The 16840-nt window shown below is 32.2% G+C and overlaps 1 protein-coding gene across 1 annotated transcript; it reads right to left on the bottom strand.

Annotated features, from left to right (window-relative positions):
* Positions 1–5895: 5895 nt before the first annotated feature.
* Positions 5896–11569, bottom strand: LOC110907174. Its single transcript, XM_035989287.1, has 8 exons — positions 11506–11569; positions 10847–11098; positions 10513–10749; positions 9957–10395; positions 8934–9877; positions 7643–8863; positions 6655–7556; positions 5896–6552 (listed from the first exon to the last, which is right to left on the bottom strand). Exons 1-8 carry the CDS (start codon positions 11567–11569, stop codon positions 5896–5898), a joined length of 4716 nt encoding a protein of 1571 aa, XP_035845180.1.
* Positions 11570–16840: the final 5271 nt, after the last annotated feature.

Here is a 16840-nt window from a genome sequence, read left to right as displayed (position 1 = left end):
TATATAATATATATATATATATAATATATATATATTATATATATATGGAGCTGCTAAAATGAAAAACCACTCCCAGTTGTAAGAACCGTGAGAACCACTATCCACCAATCATATTATGCCAACAAAAGGGTAATTTGGTCAATTACCCCAATTGTCAAATCTTATCTCTCTCCTAATTAAATACCACCAGCTTTTTAAATTGTCAGACCCCTTTTATTAAAACCCTTTTTGTCTCTCCTCCTCATCTTTTGAAAACTCACCCCTGATGAAGATTTTTGATGAAGCCATCTTCATCCTCATCAAAAGCAAAACCTTTGTGATCTCTCATCTTCTCTTCTTAAATAACCTTCACCCCCTATTATCTCTCTCTCTCTAAAATCGTTCAACACCTTAATCTCTCAGTATCATACCCTCCTCCAACAAACAAGCCGCACCCAACGTCCCTTTCGCCGCCACCACCGCCGAAGATGCAGACTTCCAACTCCGGATAACAGCCCTCAAAACGTCGTGTCGTTGGTGGCTGTGGGGGTGGAGTTTTTTCCGACACAAGATGCAGACTCCTACTTCCGCGTTAACACCACCACCGCCGAAGATGCAGACTCCAACGTCCCTTTCTCTCTCCACATTTGATGTCGGTGGTGGTGGGTTTGATGGCGACGGTGGTTGTGGTTTTTACGGCGACTGTGGCGGTGGATTTTGACGACGACAGAGACAGTGGTGGTGGTGAGGATGTGGTTGGTCGGAAGACAGGGGTGATGGGTGATGGTGGGGGCGGAGGTAGTCGGCGAGTCTTTGGTTTTGTTGGCCGGAACAACCACCGCCGGTATCGACTCCGGTGAGTCTTTGGTTTTGTTGGCTTGATTACATGTCTTCGGTAGTCGTTGCTGGTGCAGGTGGCTGGTGGGGGGCCAAAGGTTCGATTATTGTTTCTGTTGGATTTTGTTTACCTGTACATCTTGTTTGTTTTGATTATATTTGTTGGATTTGTTCTTTGATTTGTGCACAGCGGTGCCCGGTGGTGCTGTGTTCTTGGACTACGTGGGTCTGATGAACTCTGTGGACTTTTGTTTTGATTATATTTGTTGGATTTGTTCTTTGATCAGTCGGACTTTTGTGGTTTGATATGTTGGATGCGGGCGGCGATGATGAAAAAAATAAAAACGTCGATTTTGATGACGATGGCGCGGCAAGGACGGCGGAGGGTAGGTTTTTTAAACCTGCAACCCCTCTTTTGCAGCCTTTTGATTATCAGTTAATCTGAGCCAAACCCCGTTTTTTTTCGAGATAGACTTTGTTTTGATGTCGTTGGTTTTTAATTTTCCCCCCTAGTCGATGATGATAACGATATATCTAAGACATCTCCCGAGTTTGCGATTTCTGTGTGCGTCCGTTTTTGCGTAAAAAAGTTTTTGTAAAAAAAAAGTTAAAAACTTTTTAACGTAAACTGTAAACTTTTTAACGTAAAAACGTAAAACGTAAAAAGTTTTACGTAAAATGTAAAACATAAAAAGTTTTACGTAAAACGTAAAAAGTTTAACGTAAAACGTAAAAACTTTTACGTAAAACGTAAAAAGTTTAAAATTTTAACGTAAAACGTAAAAAGTGTACAAAAAGGGCGTGTTAAAAAGAGTGAAAAAAACGGCGCGTTAAAAAGGCGTGTAAAAAATCGGCGCGTTAAAAAACGTGGAAAAAACGGCGCGTTTAAAAAAAAACACGCTTGAAAAAAACGGCGCATAAAAACGCGTAAAAAACGGCGCGTTAAAAAACTTCAGAAAAACGGCGCGTTAAAAAAACGCCGATTGAGAAAACGACGCCTTAAAAAACGGCGCGTAAAAAACGGCGCGTGACCATATTTTTTGTAACAACAATAATAACCATCTTGAACTTTAAATTCAGATCTTATAAAAGAAAACCATATTTTTATAGAATCATTTTTTTTCATATAAATTAACCATGTACTTACCGAACTTATTTGATTATATAACCTACTAGTCTAAGTACCCGTGTAATACACGGGTGGCTAAAAAAAAATAAATTAAATTTTCACACGTAAATACTTTGTTACAGCTTCGTTCGAATATTGATGTATTTTAATTTAAATAAACGTAAAGTTAGTACCAGAGAATATTAAGATCAATGATGCCTATTGATAATACACGCGAATTGCGGTGTTGAACAATGATATGTTTCTTACATTTTCAAAACAATGAACGTTGTTATCATATCAATTTGAATTTAAAATATATTAAAAAATTTATTCGTACAACAAATGTAAAAAAAGTGGATCGATGATGTGTATGTATGAGATATGATTTTCGGATGCTCAATATAAATTTAAAATCTGTTACTCTAACACTTATGGTTGCTGGAGTTTCGTAACAAATAACTTCGAATACGTTTTAGACCAATTAAAAAAACAATCAGTTGTACGTTTTAGACCAATTAAAAAAACAATCAGTTGTACATTACTATATTTATAAACAGATTTACAATTACTTGTAAAATATTAAACATCTAATACAAAATTATATCCTAAAATAAACAAAACAATATCTATTTAAAAAGTTTGAGTAAAATTTATAAAAGTAAATATTTGTTACCATAAATTACCGTCCAATTGAATGTTATATTATTAAAGATTTAATGAAAAATACAAATAAGAATAACATTTAAGTAAAAAATCATCATTACAAAGATATCATATAAACTTCTGCAAATCTGCTTACCTTCTTCACAATCTTCAAGAAACATCACCGGCGGTTCAAAAATTAGTAAAGGTAACTTCCGACTTCATCTCCGATCAGTTGTAAGAACGTTGTTAATTTCATTTACAAACTAAAATTATCATCAGTATTACAAACAACTCACGAATTGTGTTTATTTCCAACGATTATTTAAGAATTATACGTGAAATCAGAGTTAGGTTTTTATTAATTCAAAAGTTCTGTATGATATCTGTGTTTAAGAAGGAGTATATGCATTGCATGTGCTTGAGTGTATGTAATTTCGGTTAATACTTTGATTTGGTTGATAGATTTTGATGATATTGTTATGAAGACAAAATGTTTGTTAAGAGTGGGATTTGGATGATTGAATAGATATGATTATAATCTAAAATTTATGATCCAGATTTTTTTTTGTTGAATTGTATTAAAAGTAAGATTATATTTAACTCATCTTGAACACTGTAAAATGATAATTTTTGGAAAAAAATAATTGACTCATTTATTTATTTCTAATAATCTATATAAATGTAATCATCAAGAAAAATTTGCTTTAGTGTTGTTTATAGGTATATTGTATATATTAATTGTATCAGCAAAATGTTTGTGAACATCTGTTTAAAATATAATTTTCTTATTGATATGAACATATATGTATCCATTGAAGTTCAACACTAAATGTTTATACCATATGTTGGTATAATGCAGGTTTAAAAAATGAGTCCCTCATGCATTGCAATCTTAGAAGAGCCATCGTCATTAAAACTTGTATGTATAAAGTATATATATTATATATATATAACCTGTATTACAAATTATGTAATGACTAACTTTATCCGCAGGTGCTGCCAATTGATTTTGTTAAGAATGTATACGGAGTATATTGGCAAAGGAAAAAAATAATGATAAATCATGAAAGTCGTAGAAGTTGGCCAGTTTCCTTAGAAGTGTAAGTGGGGAATCTGTTATAACAGACGGATGGAGTAATTTAGTAAGGATCTTGAATTGACAAAGAGGACGATATTGCGATTAAGGATAATGGAGGACAAAAGTATGGAAATCAGTTCTTAGGTTGAAAACATAAGTGGTGAATCTTTTGTAACATTCAATCGTTTACAAACGTTTTAAAGATAATAGTAAGTATACTATTATTCTTAATGATTTTTAATATTGTCATACTTGAAATATAATGATTTACATAAATATATATCAATAAACTGTTACATTTACTTTTCGGTGCTTCCAGAAGCTTATGTCACCAAAATGTTTCTCGTACGAACCAGTTGGAAAGACTGTTACAACATAAATGCAGCAGGTCATAGTTGGAAAGTTGAGACGGAAAAAATAAATGATAACTATGTTCTTACAAAAGGTTGTCCGAAGTTATTTCATGATCTTGGAATAGAAGAGGATGATTTACTGTTGTTTCACGAAAACTGACAACGCAACATTTGAGATAAAGATATATCGTAGAGGAGTGAGTTAGATGTGAACGTCAAAGAAGAAAGTGTTGATGAATCTGTGCTGGAGATACCTAAAGACAACATACTACAAAAACGTTGACTTTGTAAGTATTTTAAACTAAATTATAGAGTTTAGTAAAAAATCCTACTTACTTACGTATGTTATTGTATGACAGGACATTATGTGAAGACGATGATTCAGTTGATCTGTTTAGGTGTGAGGTAATAGCATCCATTTATGTAGATAAATATAAATTGTAATTAGCTTTTGGGATTTTACTAAGTATAATTGTATGATAAATAGATGAATGAAAGTGGTTACAAAGATGAGGGGAGTAAGAACGTTGGTGGAGAAGAAGTCTCGAAGGGGGAAACGTCCAGTGTGATAAGAGAAGAGATAAACAAACTGCCAAAAAAAATGTAAGAATTTTATTTTTTACTTCTTGGTTATTGATGTCTAAAATAAGAATTGTGTAAACAGGTTAAGAAAAAAGGAAAACATATTGAGGGATATTGTAAGGCAGACGAAGTAAGGCGCTGAGATGCGGAACAGAAGTGGAGATGCAAACCGTTTCAACAGTTGGAAAAAGAACACGGAGTCGGTTGGTACGTATAACAACATTTATTTATGATGAAGTCAAAGAGATTAAAATATATATTACATATTTTATTATAAACATTATGTGTGTCTGTAATTATTAGGAAAAAGATATTAGAAAGATATCAGGCAGTAAATTGAAGATATTAGATGTTGCACCAAAACGTGTTGCAAGGAAGAATTCTGTTGATAAAGATGGTTACTGTGAATTTACACAAAAGGGAGGTAACAGAATGGTATGTTTTTTCAACACTAATTGATAAACGGTAATACTATTACATTCATAAGGCTGGTTTAATTGTTAATTATCATATTCATGCAGAGATTGCCTGCTAATGTTGTAAGAGTTGGCGGATTAAAAAACAAAGTGCACGTGTTAAAAGTGAGGAACATGAAGGGAAAAACAGTGGATATGAATGTTAGGCGCCAAAAGAACGGAGATGATGTGAGGTATGCAATCGAAGGTTGGCCAATGTTCATGAAAGAGAATGGGCTTCGTCTGGGTGACAAAATGCATTTCAAATTCATAAGCACAGGAAATCTGCTGATCTTATCAGACGTGGATCAAGTTAATGCAGGTTGAAAGGTAAATGTTTAAGCTAATGAAGAAGGTATTTTGTGTACTCGAATTCAGGACTATATTATGCTACTTATGTTATGTTTACTTTTGTTTTGGACATGTAATGAGTGGTTATGATGGTATGTTTACTTTTATTATGGACATGCAGCTAGTGGTTAACCTTAAAGACAATTAGTTATATATCTTGAAAAAAAACCATATTTTGGAATGTAAGTAATGTTGGTATCATCTATAAAAGGTTGTTGATTAGTATGTGTATGTATATATATTAACATAATAAGTTATTGTTGTTTATATCTGAATCGGTTACATTATATAATTTGAAAGTAATTAGTTTGTCGGACGGAGAAATATGGATCCTTGGAATAAAAGATCATGTACCAATATTATTACCAGAAATAACTGTTGATTCAATACTACATAAGAATGTGACTATACTTTAATGCGTAAATACTTCGTTATAAGTTTCTTCGCATATAATAAAAAATGATACAAATAACGTAAAGAAAAAAAAGGACAAAAATATAAAAGTCACAATCCATTGAATATCTCTTTATATACGACATTGGTTGTTTTATTTGTAGGCCTGCCATCATTGTCAAGTATTAGTAACTTGATTCCATCTCGTCTTGTAACCCTGGATAAAGCTACGTACAATTGACCATGTGTGAAAACTGGTTGTCTTAGGTACAACCCAACCTTAGATAGCGACTGTCCCTGGCTTTTGTTAATCGTCATTGCAAAACATACAGTTATTGGAAATTGCCTCCTTTGAAATGCAAAAGGAATCTTTCGGTCCGAAGGTACCAAATTGATTCTAGGTATGAATGTCCGAGAACCAATATTACCACCAGAAATTATCTCAGCTTCAATAACACGGCTGTAAAGTTTTGTGACCTTTAACCTTGTACCGTTACACAAACCATTTCGTTGGTCAATATTTCGCAACAACATTACTGGAACCCCAACTTTAAGCACTAACCTATGATTTGGTAAACCAGACACTTTGAGACCATTGAGCACGTCAGGAGAATATATATTTTGCTGATCAACATTGCCATCTTCAGTAGGGCATAGACTGTCAGAACTAAGATACTCTTTTTCTTCACCAGGGAAAACTGCCAACAATCTGTCGTTAATCTCGTGAACAACCTCATTCTTAGGCGCAAGTATAGCTCTTGTACTAAAGTAATTAGGATCATTGTAATTATCCAAGATTGACGGATAAACAAAATCAATGAGGCTAGAAATTGGATTAGATATGCTATCAATTAAAAGCTCAGGTGGTATTTCAATTATTGCTTCTCCATCATTGGAACCACCAACATTTCCCTCGCCAACGTCCAACAACCATTTTGCAAAATTACTAATCTCTTCAACTTCAGATGATGGTCTTCCAACAGTTAACCTCATGTTTCTAGATAACGTCAACAACTTACACTTACTCCACAGATAAGAAGAACATAATGAGGCATTCACAATTTCTTGACGTCCACCGTTTGGAACAACAGGTAGTATTTGCCTAAAATCACCACCAAATACAATCACCTTCCCTCCAAATAAAACATCAGACCTGGATGAATTAGATATATTGAAAATGTCATGCATAGTTCTATCCAAAGCCTCAAATGCATGTTTATGAACCATAGGAGCTTCATCCCATATAATGAGTTTGGTCTGCTGTAGTAATTTAGCTACATCATCGTCTGGTTTTATATGACAAACGGAATCCTCATTAAGATTCAAAGGTATATGAAACCTAGAATGAGCCGTTCTTCCTCCCTCCAACAGCAATGATGCAATTCCGCTAGATGCAACGTTTAATACAATCTGACCTTTTGACCTAATTGCAGCAGATAATGTTTTCCATAAAAACGTTTTACCGGTCCCGCCATAACCGTAAACAAAAAATACTCCTCCATTGTCTCCATGAACTGCGTTCATAATTTCTTCATATACTGCACGTTGTTCATCCGTTAACAAATTCACCTGACCTTGATAAACATTTTGTAACTCTGTTCTGTTATAAGCAAGCTCTTCGTTAATCAATCGGCAGCGAAAGTTATCTAAAGATGAAGTATCCGGGTAAGGCATTGATAAAAATCTCCGAAGCGATGAATTATTCCGAGTTAAAAACTTCTCTATTTCGCATAAAACGTAGTTCTTTAGTTGCTCATCAGGAATTGATAAACCTGTGAAAAATCAAAACCACATATAAATTTAATGGTAAATTTTTTGTAACTGTCAAAAAACAATAATATGAAATTTATAATTTTACCTGAAACACGATGATACTTTGAGAATCTGTACAGAAAATCATCTGTCATATACTTCCATGTGCTTTCCCAGACAACTTCAGGTCTAGATAATGTGCTTGACAGTAACATGGTGGCGAATAAATTGCGAATATAACCTGCACTACCTGATATATTTGCTTCTTTGATGGCCTCAATATACTCAGAGTCGTCATCCAACAAACCAAGCGCATAGCAAGCATCTCTAAAAGTATCGTACACTCGACCATTAACTGTTTTAATATCATCAAACGATGTTGGTCCTTTAACTTTGTTAAGAAGAATTCTTAAATAGTACGCTTCACCGGTAGAAGGAGAAACGGAATGAATTCTTCCAATTGTTTTTCCTTTTATTCTCGGAACCCATATACGCTTGTCAAGCTTCCAAACATAAAAACGCGGAAACTGTACGTATGTTAGTGTACGTGCAACATGGTCGTTAGGATCTTGATTACGTTGCATCCAAGCTAAAAACATTGATGAGTTCACAGATGGTTTGTTTAGCACTTGATTAATATCTTCATCAGGACCGAAACAAACTGTTTGTTGTCCAGGAAGATGGAAAGGAAGACGCATAACAGAAGGACTCCTATAATTAACTTCATTAGAAAAAATCCTCCAAGACGCTTCACACGCAGATATATACCTACAGTCATAATACTCTTTAATTTCATCATTTTCTGCTTGTTCGTTTTCATTGTTGCTCGGAACCACAGCAACTGTTGCTCTATCAGGACCTTTATTAATATACTTGAACAAATACTTTATTGACGCCGCTTGGTTGCACCATTCAACGTTTATATGCGCCTGATATCTTTTCAAAAGCTTTTTGTTATAAGGTACAACACTTCTATTGTCTAACTGAATTTTATTTTTTAAAACGAAGGAACCGTCATCTCTTCTTCTGTATAAGGGAAATCCGTTAGAATCCAAGGTTGAGTGATCTTGAAATTTCTTGGGAAAACCTTTTGAACATTTTCTATCAACCATACATGGAGAGCTCATTCTAGCATTACCACATGGACCATGAATCATATGGTCTTTCACAAGCGTATATAGTTCCGGGTCTTGGTTTAAATCAGGGATTTCTGCAGAAATAAACTGATCAACATGGTCTACAGTTGGAAGTTTGTAATCATTCTCCATGAATAAGCACATATGTGCATGAGGCAATCCTCGCTTCTGAAACTCAATAGTGTAAACAACTACAAAAAAAAATAAAAACCTTGTAAATATAATTAAGGTTATTTTTAAAAAGTAAATTTATAAACATACCAGCAGAAGCTTTTCCAAACAAATCACGGTCTTTCAAATCTTTACAAATGGCATCCAGCTTTATTTTAAAAATTCGAGATAAAATATCAGGCCTATCCTCCGGATTAAGATTTGTGTCCTTAAGAAACCTTTGAACCTCCGGCCATTTGGGATTGCAGGTAATGGTTATAAAAAAGTCTGGATAACCATACCATTTACAAATTGCCATTGCGTCAAGATAGTTTTTCATCATATATCGTGACCCGCCTGTAAAGGAAGATGGAAGGAAAATACGTTTTCCAACCTTAGACAAATCTTGTTGGCCATTATATCTTAGTTTCCGGATATTCTCATATGTATCAGACCTGAGATCTTGTTGCTGAAATCTTATAAAGTTAAGTCGTTCGCTCTCAATCATCGTATAAGCATCAACCAAAAACTGTTGGAATAAGCGTCGAGAATTTAGAATCAATGAAAACTGGTTACTACGATCTTGTACACGATACGCAAAAAACTCTCTCATTGTACAATTCGGACGTTTCTTGTTAGTAACATCAATGACACCCCTATGTGGTATGTCAATTCTGTAACCGTCGTCTCCATATGGGAACAAAATAGGATACTGAAGTGCAAGATAGGATGGATGCAATTCACTTATTCTTTTTAATGAACCTGTTTGTGTCTCGACAACGATATCTCTTTTCTCAAGTGCGTTATCGATATCTCCAACAATAAGAGCAGCAACCTCTGAGGAAGTAGGTAAGTTATAAGTCCGACCATCTTGTTCTCTTTTGCCAATAAGGCGAAGCTTTAAAGTGGTATAAGGATTTTGTTGGAAGCAATCTCTAACCATCCTATAAATTTTCACAAGCACATTTTCGGCATCAAACATTGCTTTGATTTGTTGTATCAGCTTATTATCGGTTTCATCTGAAGTGGATGATGAGGAAGCATTGTCTGAAGTCCTGTTTCATCAAATTGAAATATTAAGTAAATATACACTTAAAATAAATGTTATTAATAAAATAAGTTCATGAATGGTACCTAAAAACTGATTGCCTATTTGCCAACTCATTTTCAGTATCGTATATGTATAACTGACAAAATTTAGGCTTCACTCCGTTTGGTGGCACAAGACTACCAATAGAATGGTAATTTTCACCACTAATTCTGTAGCAAAAAGGAGCATTACCAGTATTCACGGTATGGTCAACCTTACCACCCATTGAGGTAAACGCGAACATAGAATTGTATCGTCGAATGTTCTTCAAAAAGTGCTTGCTTTCATTGTCATTTGACATGAATAGACTTTTATAATAAGGTGTCGCGGTTTTGTAATCCGGTAACACAACTTTGGCATAACCACAACATAACATATGACATATTTTGCCACCCTCTTTTCTTCCGCTTCCTTTCTCTGCGTCCCATAACTTTGCATAACAAACTTCACAAGTAATAACTTGATCACCGTGATCTAAATAATCTGTTAAAACATACAACATTATAGTTATATATACAACATTCATTACAATAATAAGATATACGTATTTAAGACTTATTATTTTTACAATATGTAGCAGTACTTATGAACAAACCTAACCTGTAGAAACACCTTTATAAGGATCTCGTACTACGGTTTCATCTGTGGTCAAGTCGATCATTGGTATAGGAGACGAAATACGTGCTTTGGATACCAACTTACGTTTGCCAGATGATAGCCTTTGCAAATTACGGTTGAATGATGATGTGCAGGTGGTTGATGTGATGCCAGTTGAAATATTATTCCCAATATCGTTTTTTGTCGTTGTACGATTGCTGGTACTACAAATATTGTTACCTGCTACAATTGACAAAAAAGCATATTAAAAATATCGATGCAAAACAATAAGAACATATTCCCAAATATATAAACATTAAGAAAAAGAAATACTTACTTGTTACAATACTTGAAAGACTTGAATTAACATTATTAGTCACCTCAGGAGTGGATTCAAAATTGTGAAAACCAATTTTGTTGACTATGTTATCAGATGTAACACACGGAGTGGAAGTGGAATTAATATTAGTGGAATCAATATTGAGGGACGACGATGTAGTTCCCACATTTGATTTCTTATTATCCAAGATTAATTTTCTTAATTTTCTTCTATGAGATGCCTCGTCTCGAGTAACAATTGGGAGGACAACTATTATAAAATCGTAGACAAATTGAAAAAATTATAATGAACAAACAATAACAAATCAAAATAGTTAGTTGTAGATAAGGAAAAAATAAGTCTCATTTTGTTAAAAAAATATATACATAAATTAATACCATTCGTTATGCTTGATAAAGGTCTTCTGCCTCGTCGAACTTTTAAGAGACACAAAAAAAAAATTGAAGAATTAATAAAAAATTCTAGCGTAATAGTGAACTAAGTAAGAAGGTCTAAAATAATATAAATGGACAATAAAATAATTAGTGCTATACCGTTAACAATGTCGGAGGATGTGTTTTCATTCCGGTGAACTGCGTATAAAAAAATATACATCTCTATCTATATACTCAAAGAACTAAGAAGGTAAAAAAACTGTAAAACTTTAAATAACTTACCATGCTGAGTGTTTTCTTTATCAACGTCATTGTATACGGAGACAATTTTTGGTCGTTTAGGCATTGCTATGAATTTAGAAAAAGAATTGTTAAATTACATAGTTGGTATGTTGAAACACATGTTAAGTAATATTTAATCAATCAATCGTAAATAAAGATTCATATAAACAATTTAACAAAAATACTTACATATACAAATAAGATGCTAAATGATTAAATAACAATAGACAAAAATACAAACTGAACAAACTAACCAAGTTGAAATGTTGAATACCGAGGTTGAAATAATCAAGGGAAAATGAGTGTTTTGATCAATTCTTATTGAATCATCCAATACGAAATGAAAGGGGGATATAGAAATCACAAATTGGAAGAAGTCTTTAATAATATATAGAGATAGAGATAGAATATAAAAAAATGGAAATATATTCATGTAATACGTTAATTTTAGAAGTTTTTAAATTGTTATGATTATGTTTCCATAAATGAATTTGATTGCCATATATTAAATTTTTTTTTAGGAAATTGAGATTTATAACATCTTTCAAAATAAATAAAAGATATGAACTGTGTAAATATGAAGATTGTAATTACTTACTATAATAGACATATAAAACACTAACAAAATCTAAAAACTATTACAAAATAAGTCATATTAGTATCATTACAAAAGATCTAAATAAAGTGAACCATGGGAAACGACGCAAATTTTTCATGTTCATAACCACAACCAACAAAAAAAATCCATTCAAAAGACTAACAAACAACTAACCAAACCATAGCTGTTTTAAACACACTTTATAGCAGTCTTCATTAGATTGAAGTTACACCGTTCAACACAATCTTCCTCTGTGAAGTTACAAATGTGAAATGCAACATGTGTCCAAACTGCAACTGGTTATCATCCATAAATTTCCTCCATCCATCCACAGCGTAACGTAACGTACAACGGTTTAACTCTGTCTTTGTGTCATAAACTTCAACATCACCATTCAAGTTCTGGACAGATATAGGTTGCAATCTATCAGACAGGCCGGCTCTATTAACAACCTCCACCGGAAGCCGCTTAATGCGTTGAAAGAATAAAAACTATAAGCAAATATAAACAATAATAAAAGTTTTAATGGTTGATCAGGTATAAAAGAAAAAGTACCAGCCTATATTCAGCTTTACGGCTAAAGTCGAAATATTCTGGATGAATGCCGATACGGGAAACTTTGTTTGCCTTCGTTGAACCCTTCTTTGGATGCTACACATTTTTATCAACAGTTAAGCATTTCTTTGCCTTTTATAAGGAAAATAATGTACAATACAAACGGATATTAGTACACTTAATATAAAATACATAAATTATTTAATACCTTGACAGTTTGATCAGATGTTGTATAACGTTTTCGGCCTTTGCATTGTTGGTTGAAATTATCAACTTTGACGGATCGGTTGACAGAAAGTTTACCTTTTCCCTTTCCTTTGACCTGTTATGAAATAATAGAGTTAGAACATGAAGTTTTTTTCATTCATGTATGTTTTTAAAATTTAAAGCAAAAATCTGTCAGCATCAAATTACATATAAAAAATGTAATAATCTTAAAAAAAAGGAAAATATACATCCAAGACTCACCTTCTAATTGATCTAATAAAGTTGGAGGTTATTTTTCAGACGTAATAAAGATGTTAAATTAATTGTACATTGTCATTTTTATTTAATAAATATTTGACTTGTAAACCAAAGAAATAAACAATGAAGTTCCAAAAAACTCGAATACAACTATTATGATATTTGAAACTATTCCATGGTGTTACTGATAAGGCAAATTGATTAAACTATGTATTTGTACAAAGAAACAAACAAAAAAAGTATAAAAGTAATAATATAAATGCAACCATTGGTTTAGTATCAGTAATAATGTTCGTATGGGTTAATTGTAGGTTGAATTCAAATAATTGAGTTATAATAGGCAATTGTCATAAATAAATTAATATAACAATATAATAGAGTCTGTAAACTTACATCTTGTCTTGTCGTGAAATGTAAGCCATCACCTACTTTCAACGTCTCTTTAACATGAACCTTCTTCGGTGTACTTGTCGGGACTGTTACTGATGTACTTTTAACAGATGTGGGCTGGTTATCATCTACCTCTATGTCCTGAAAAGATCATATTAAAAAAAAATTAATAGAAGAGTAAAAATGGATACAAAGTATAATACCTAACAGATTCGAACCTCCAAAAGCGCTTTATCGTAATCAGCCCTAGATATCTGAATTACATCATCATCATCATCATCAGATTCAACCTTCTTGCTCAACCTTATCTCAACCTCGTCTCGATACACCGTTAAATCAAACATAACATCATTAAGTTTTTCAAAAACCAATAAATCATCTTCTTGAACGCCAAGATCGTTGCAAAGTTGAGTCCAACCTTCTGAGAATACATAGTTTGAATTAACCTTACTTGTTGACACCGTCCACGGAGAACCCTTATAATTAACCTCATATGAGCCAGCCATTCCATCGTCTCCAAAACATTGTTGGACAAAAGATTCTTCAATCATCTACTTAATATGAAACATAACAAATTGAATGTTGACTATGTAGGTTATATTATTAAAAAGAAATACATGCTAAATATAAAGTTTAAGGAAAACTTAATGAAATTACGTACCGTATAACCCAATGTTAGATGACGATTAATTGTGAAATAAGATTGCTCACATACGCCATTAACATAAGATGAAAGATAGAGACCAAAATGGTTCATGGGACGAAATGACAGGAGACAATCTTTCTGAAGTTTGAGATCTGAAACAACTTCTCCCCAGCCGTCAGTTAAGACTGGCATACGTTTTAATCGTTTCAACATTAAGACCCAAATTTTCCCACTTGAGTGATATATACGCATCTTCCTATCGGCCCAATCCTCTCCGTAGAATTGATTAACAAAGCTAATAGGGACATCCTGTATATATATTAATATTAATATTAACTATATTTAGTATTATAAGTTTAAAAATTAACTTAAAAATTATATTAGTCTAACAGCGGAATTATAGATTACATAAAGATTACTTACTATACTCAATGAGGATGGGTTTAGAAGATTCTTTACAAATGAAGTATACATTTTGATACCTGCAACAATAATTTATTTTCAAATTCTCGTAGTTTAGCAAACACTAATATATACAGTATACAACAAAAAAACAATATATACATAACACTGCTTGGACTACAAAAAATGACGACTAAAATAATAAAAAACTCAAATTTATATGATTAACAAATTAAAATTTTATATGAATATAGATACATTATTATAAATAAATTTAGTGCATCAGCAATTTAAATTTTTAATACCAGTATCTATCAAAATTTAAGTAAATGATTACATACTTCTTCATGAACAAACGTTTATGAAAACTATTGGATGGGTATATAAACACCTTTTGAAGATAGCATAAACAAAACTAAACTACAACAGTATATTTCAAACAAATAAAGACTCAATCTTACAAAAAACAACAATATTAATGGTTAACTTTAGAAATACATCAATGAAGTGGTATAAAATCAAAGATGGAAAAGATTTAAAGTAAAGTTTATGACCGATCACAGGAACATAAATGTTGTTACCTTTAAGTGAAGATTAGAAACCCTAGTTTCGGTTGCCGGAAACCATTATGTCTGATGATTCCGGCGATAATCCAATATATAAACAACTTTTGAACATAGCATAACAAAACTAAACTACAACAGTATATATTAAACAATTAAAGACTCAATCTTACAAAAAACAACAATATTAATGGTTAACCTTAGAAGTACATCAATGAAGTGGTATAAAATCAAAGATATAAAAGATTAAAAGTAAAGTTTATGACCGATCACAGGAACATAAATGTTGCTACCTTTAAGTGAAGATTAGAAACCCTAGTTTCGGTTGCCGGAAACCTAAATGAATGATGATTCCGGCGATAATCCGATGATAAGATCCGGTGCCAATTTGAGTTCTCCTAGGGACGATAAGAGTGATAAGAAGGATGATTTGATGGTAGAGTATGGTAAGGACAAAGTCCTTATTTAGAACCGCCATATTGAATTTTACATATACATCCCCTATAGTTTGATTTCTGACAAAAATAAAATTGATTTAATCTATAATTACCACAACAACCTTTTACATTACATAATAGAATAGAATAATAATTATATGTTTTTAAAGATATGAAAAAGGAAGATAACACAAATAAGTAAAGTATTAGAAATAATTTATGGTAAGTGTATATTAAAAAATTTATAATGTATTAAATAAATTCCTTAAATACATTACATGTATAATAAAATTTAATTCAAATATCAACCAATAATAAAATTTTACGTTATATTTAAATAAAATAACAAATAATATTAAAATTTTATATAATAAAAAAATATATCTAAGTTTGCCAAATTAACGAATTATCATATTGGGTACTATATTTTAAGTAAGATTCATTATTTAAAGAAGGGATTATTTTTTTTAATATTTAAATAACGTAAAAAGTTGTTATCTTATTACTATGTAATTTTTTCTAAATACCAATTAATACATACGTAAGTATTAAATCATAGGTTCTTAAATTAAGTTATGTTACACAAAATCATATTAGCTCTTATATTTTAAATAATAATATCAATACTCAAACGACATATTATTAAAATGTTATACACCAAAAAAGAATAATGATGTCATATGTATAAGAAAAAAAAACGGGATTAGAAAAATAATTTAGCAAAATAACAATTGATATACATAACAAACAACTAAACAATAAAACAACCATGTTCATAAAAATCAACCACACAGTTATAACCATTGTCAAAATAAACATAAATATCCAAATACTTAAGAAAAAAACAGCCGATTTAATCAAATGTTCGAAATATAGGTGACTACTTTTCTTTCTTTGGAATTAGAAGAACTGCATCCACACCACCATCTTTACGCGACTTCGAAGAAGACTGCGAAGATACATCATCCACGTCATACACGGTTTCCAAATTGCGCTTCAAGTCACGCTCGCTGCTCGTATCAAAGTCAGCATCCTTCTGATCCAACGATGTTGTAAAGCCAACTTTAAACACATTTGAGCAAGGGGTTACATCGTCTCCCGTTTGGGATATAGAATCCTAGTTAAATAAAATAAACAAATAGGTATGAGTTATAAACATACAATTAACATATAATGAGTTAAAGTTGAATAATAGATAAGGTAAACGATACTAAACCTTAACAGGCAAATCATCATTACGATTTGAATCGGATGGTTCGACATTGACGGCTTCCTCATC

This window comes from Helianthus annuus, chromosome 4 (assembly GCF_002127325.2).
Source record: "Helianthus annuus cultivar XRQ/B chromosome 4, HanXRQr2.0-SUNRISE, whole genome shotgun sequence".
Classification (NCBI taxonomy): Eukaryota; Viridiplantae; Streptophyta; class Magnoliopsida; order Asterales; family Asteraceae; genus Helianthus; species Helianthus annuus.
This window is presented reverse-complemented; position numbering and strand designations above follow the sequence as displayed.

Coding starts and splice junctions, on each gene's coding strand:
- LOC110907174 (XM_035989287.1), bottom strand. CDS start 11,569: ATGCCTAAACGACCAAAAATTGTCTCCGTATACAATGACGTTGATAAA. Junction 10,750..10,846: donor TCTTTCAAGTATTGTAACAA/GTAAGTATTTCT, acceptor CAATTGTAGCAG/GTAACAATATTTGTAGTACC. Junction 6,553..6,654: donor ATGGAGAAGCAATAATTGAA/ATACCACCTGAG, acceptor GATCCTAATTAC/TTTAGTACAAGAGCTATACT.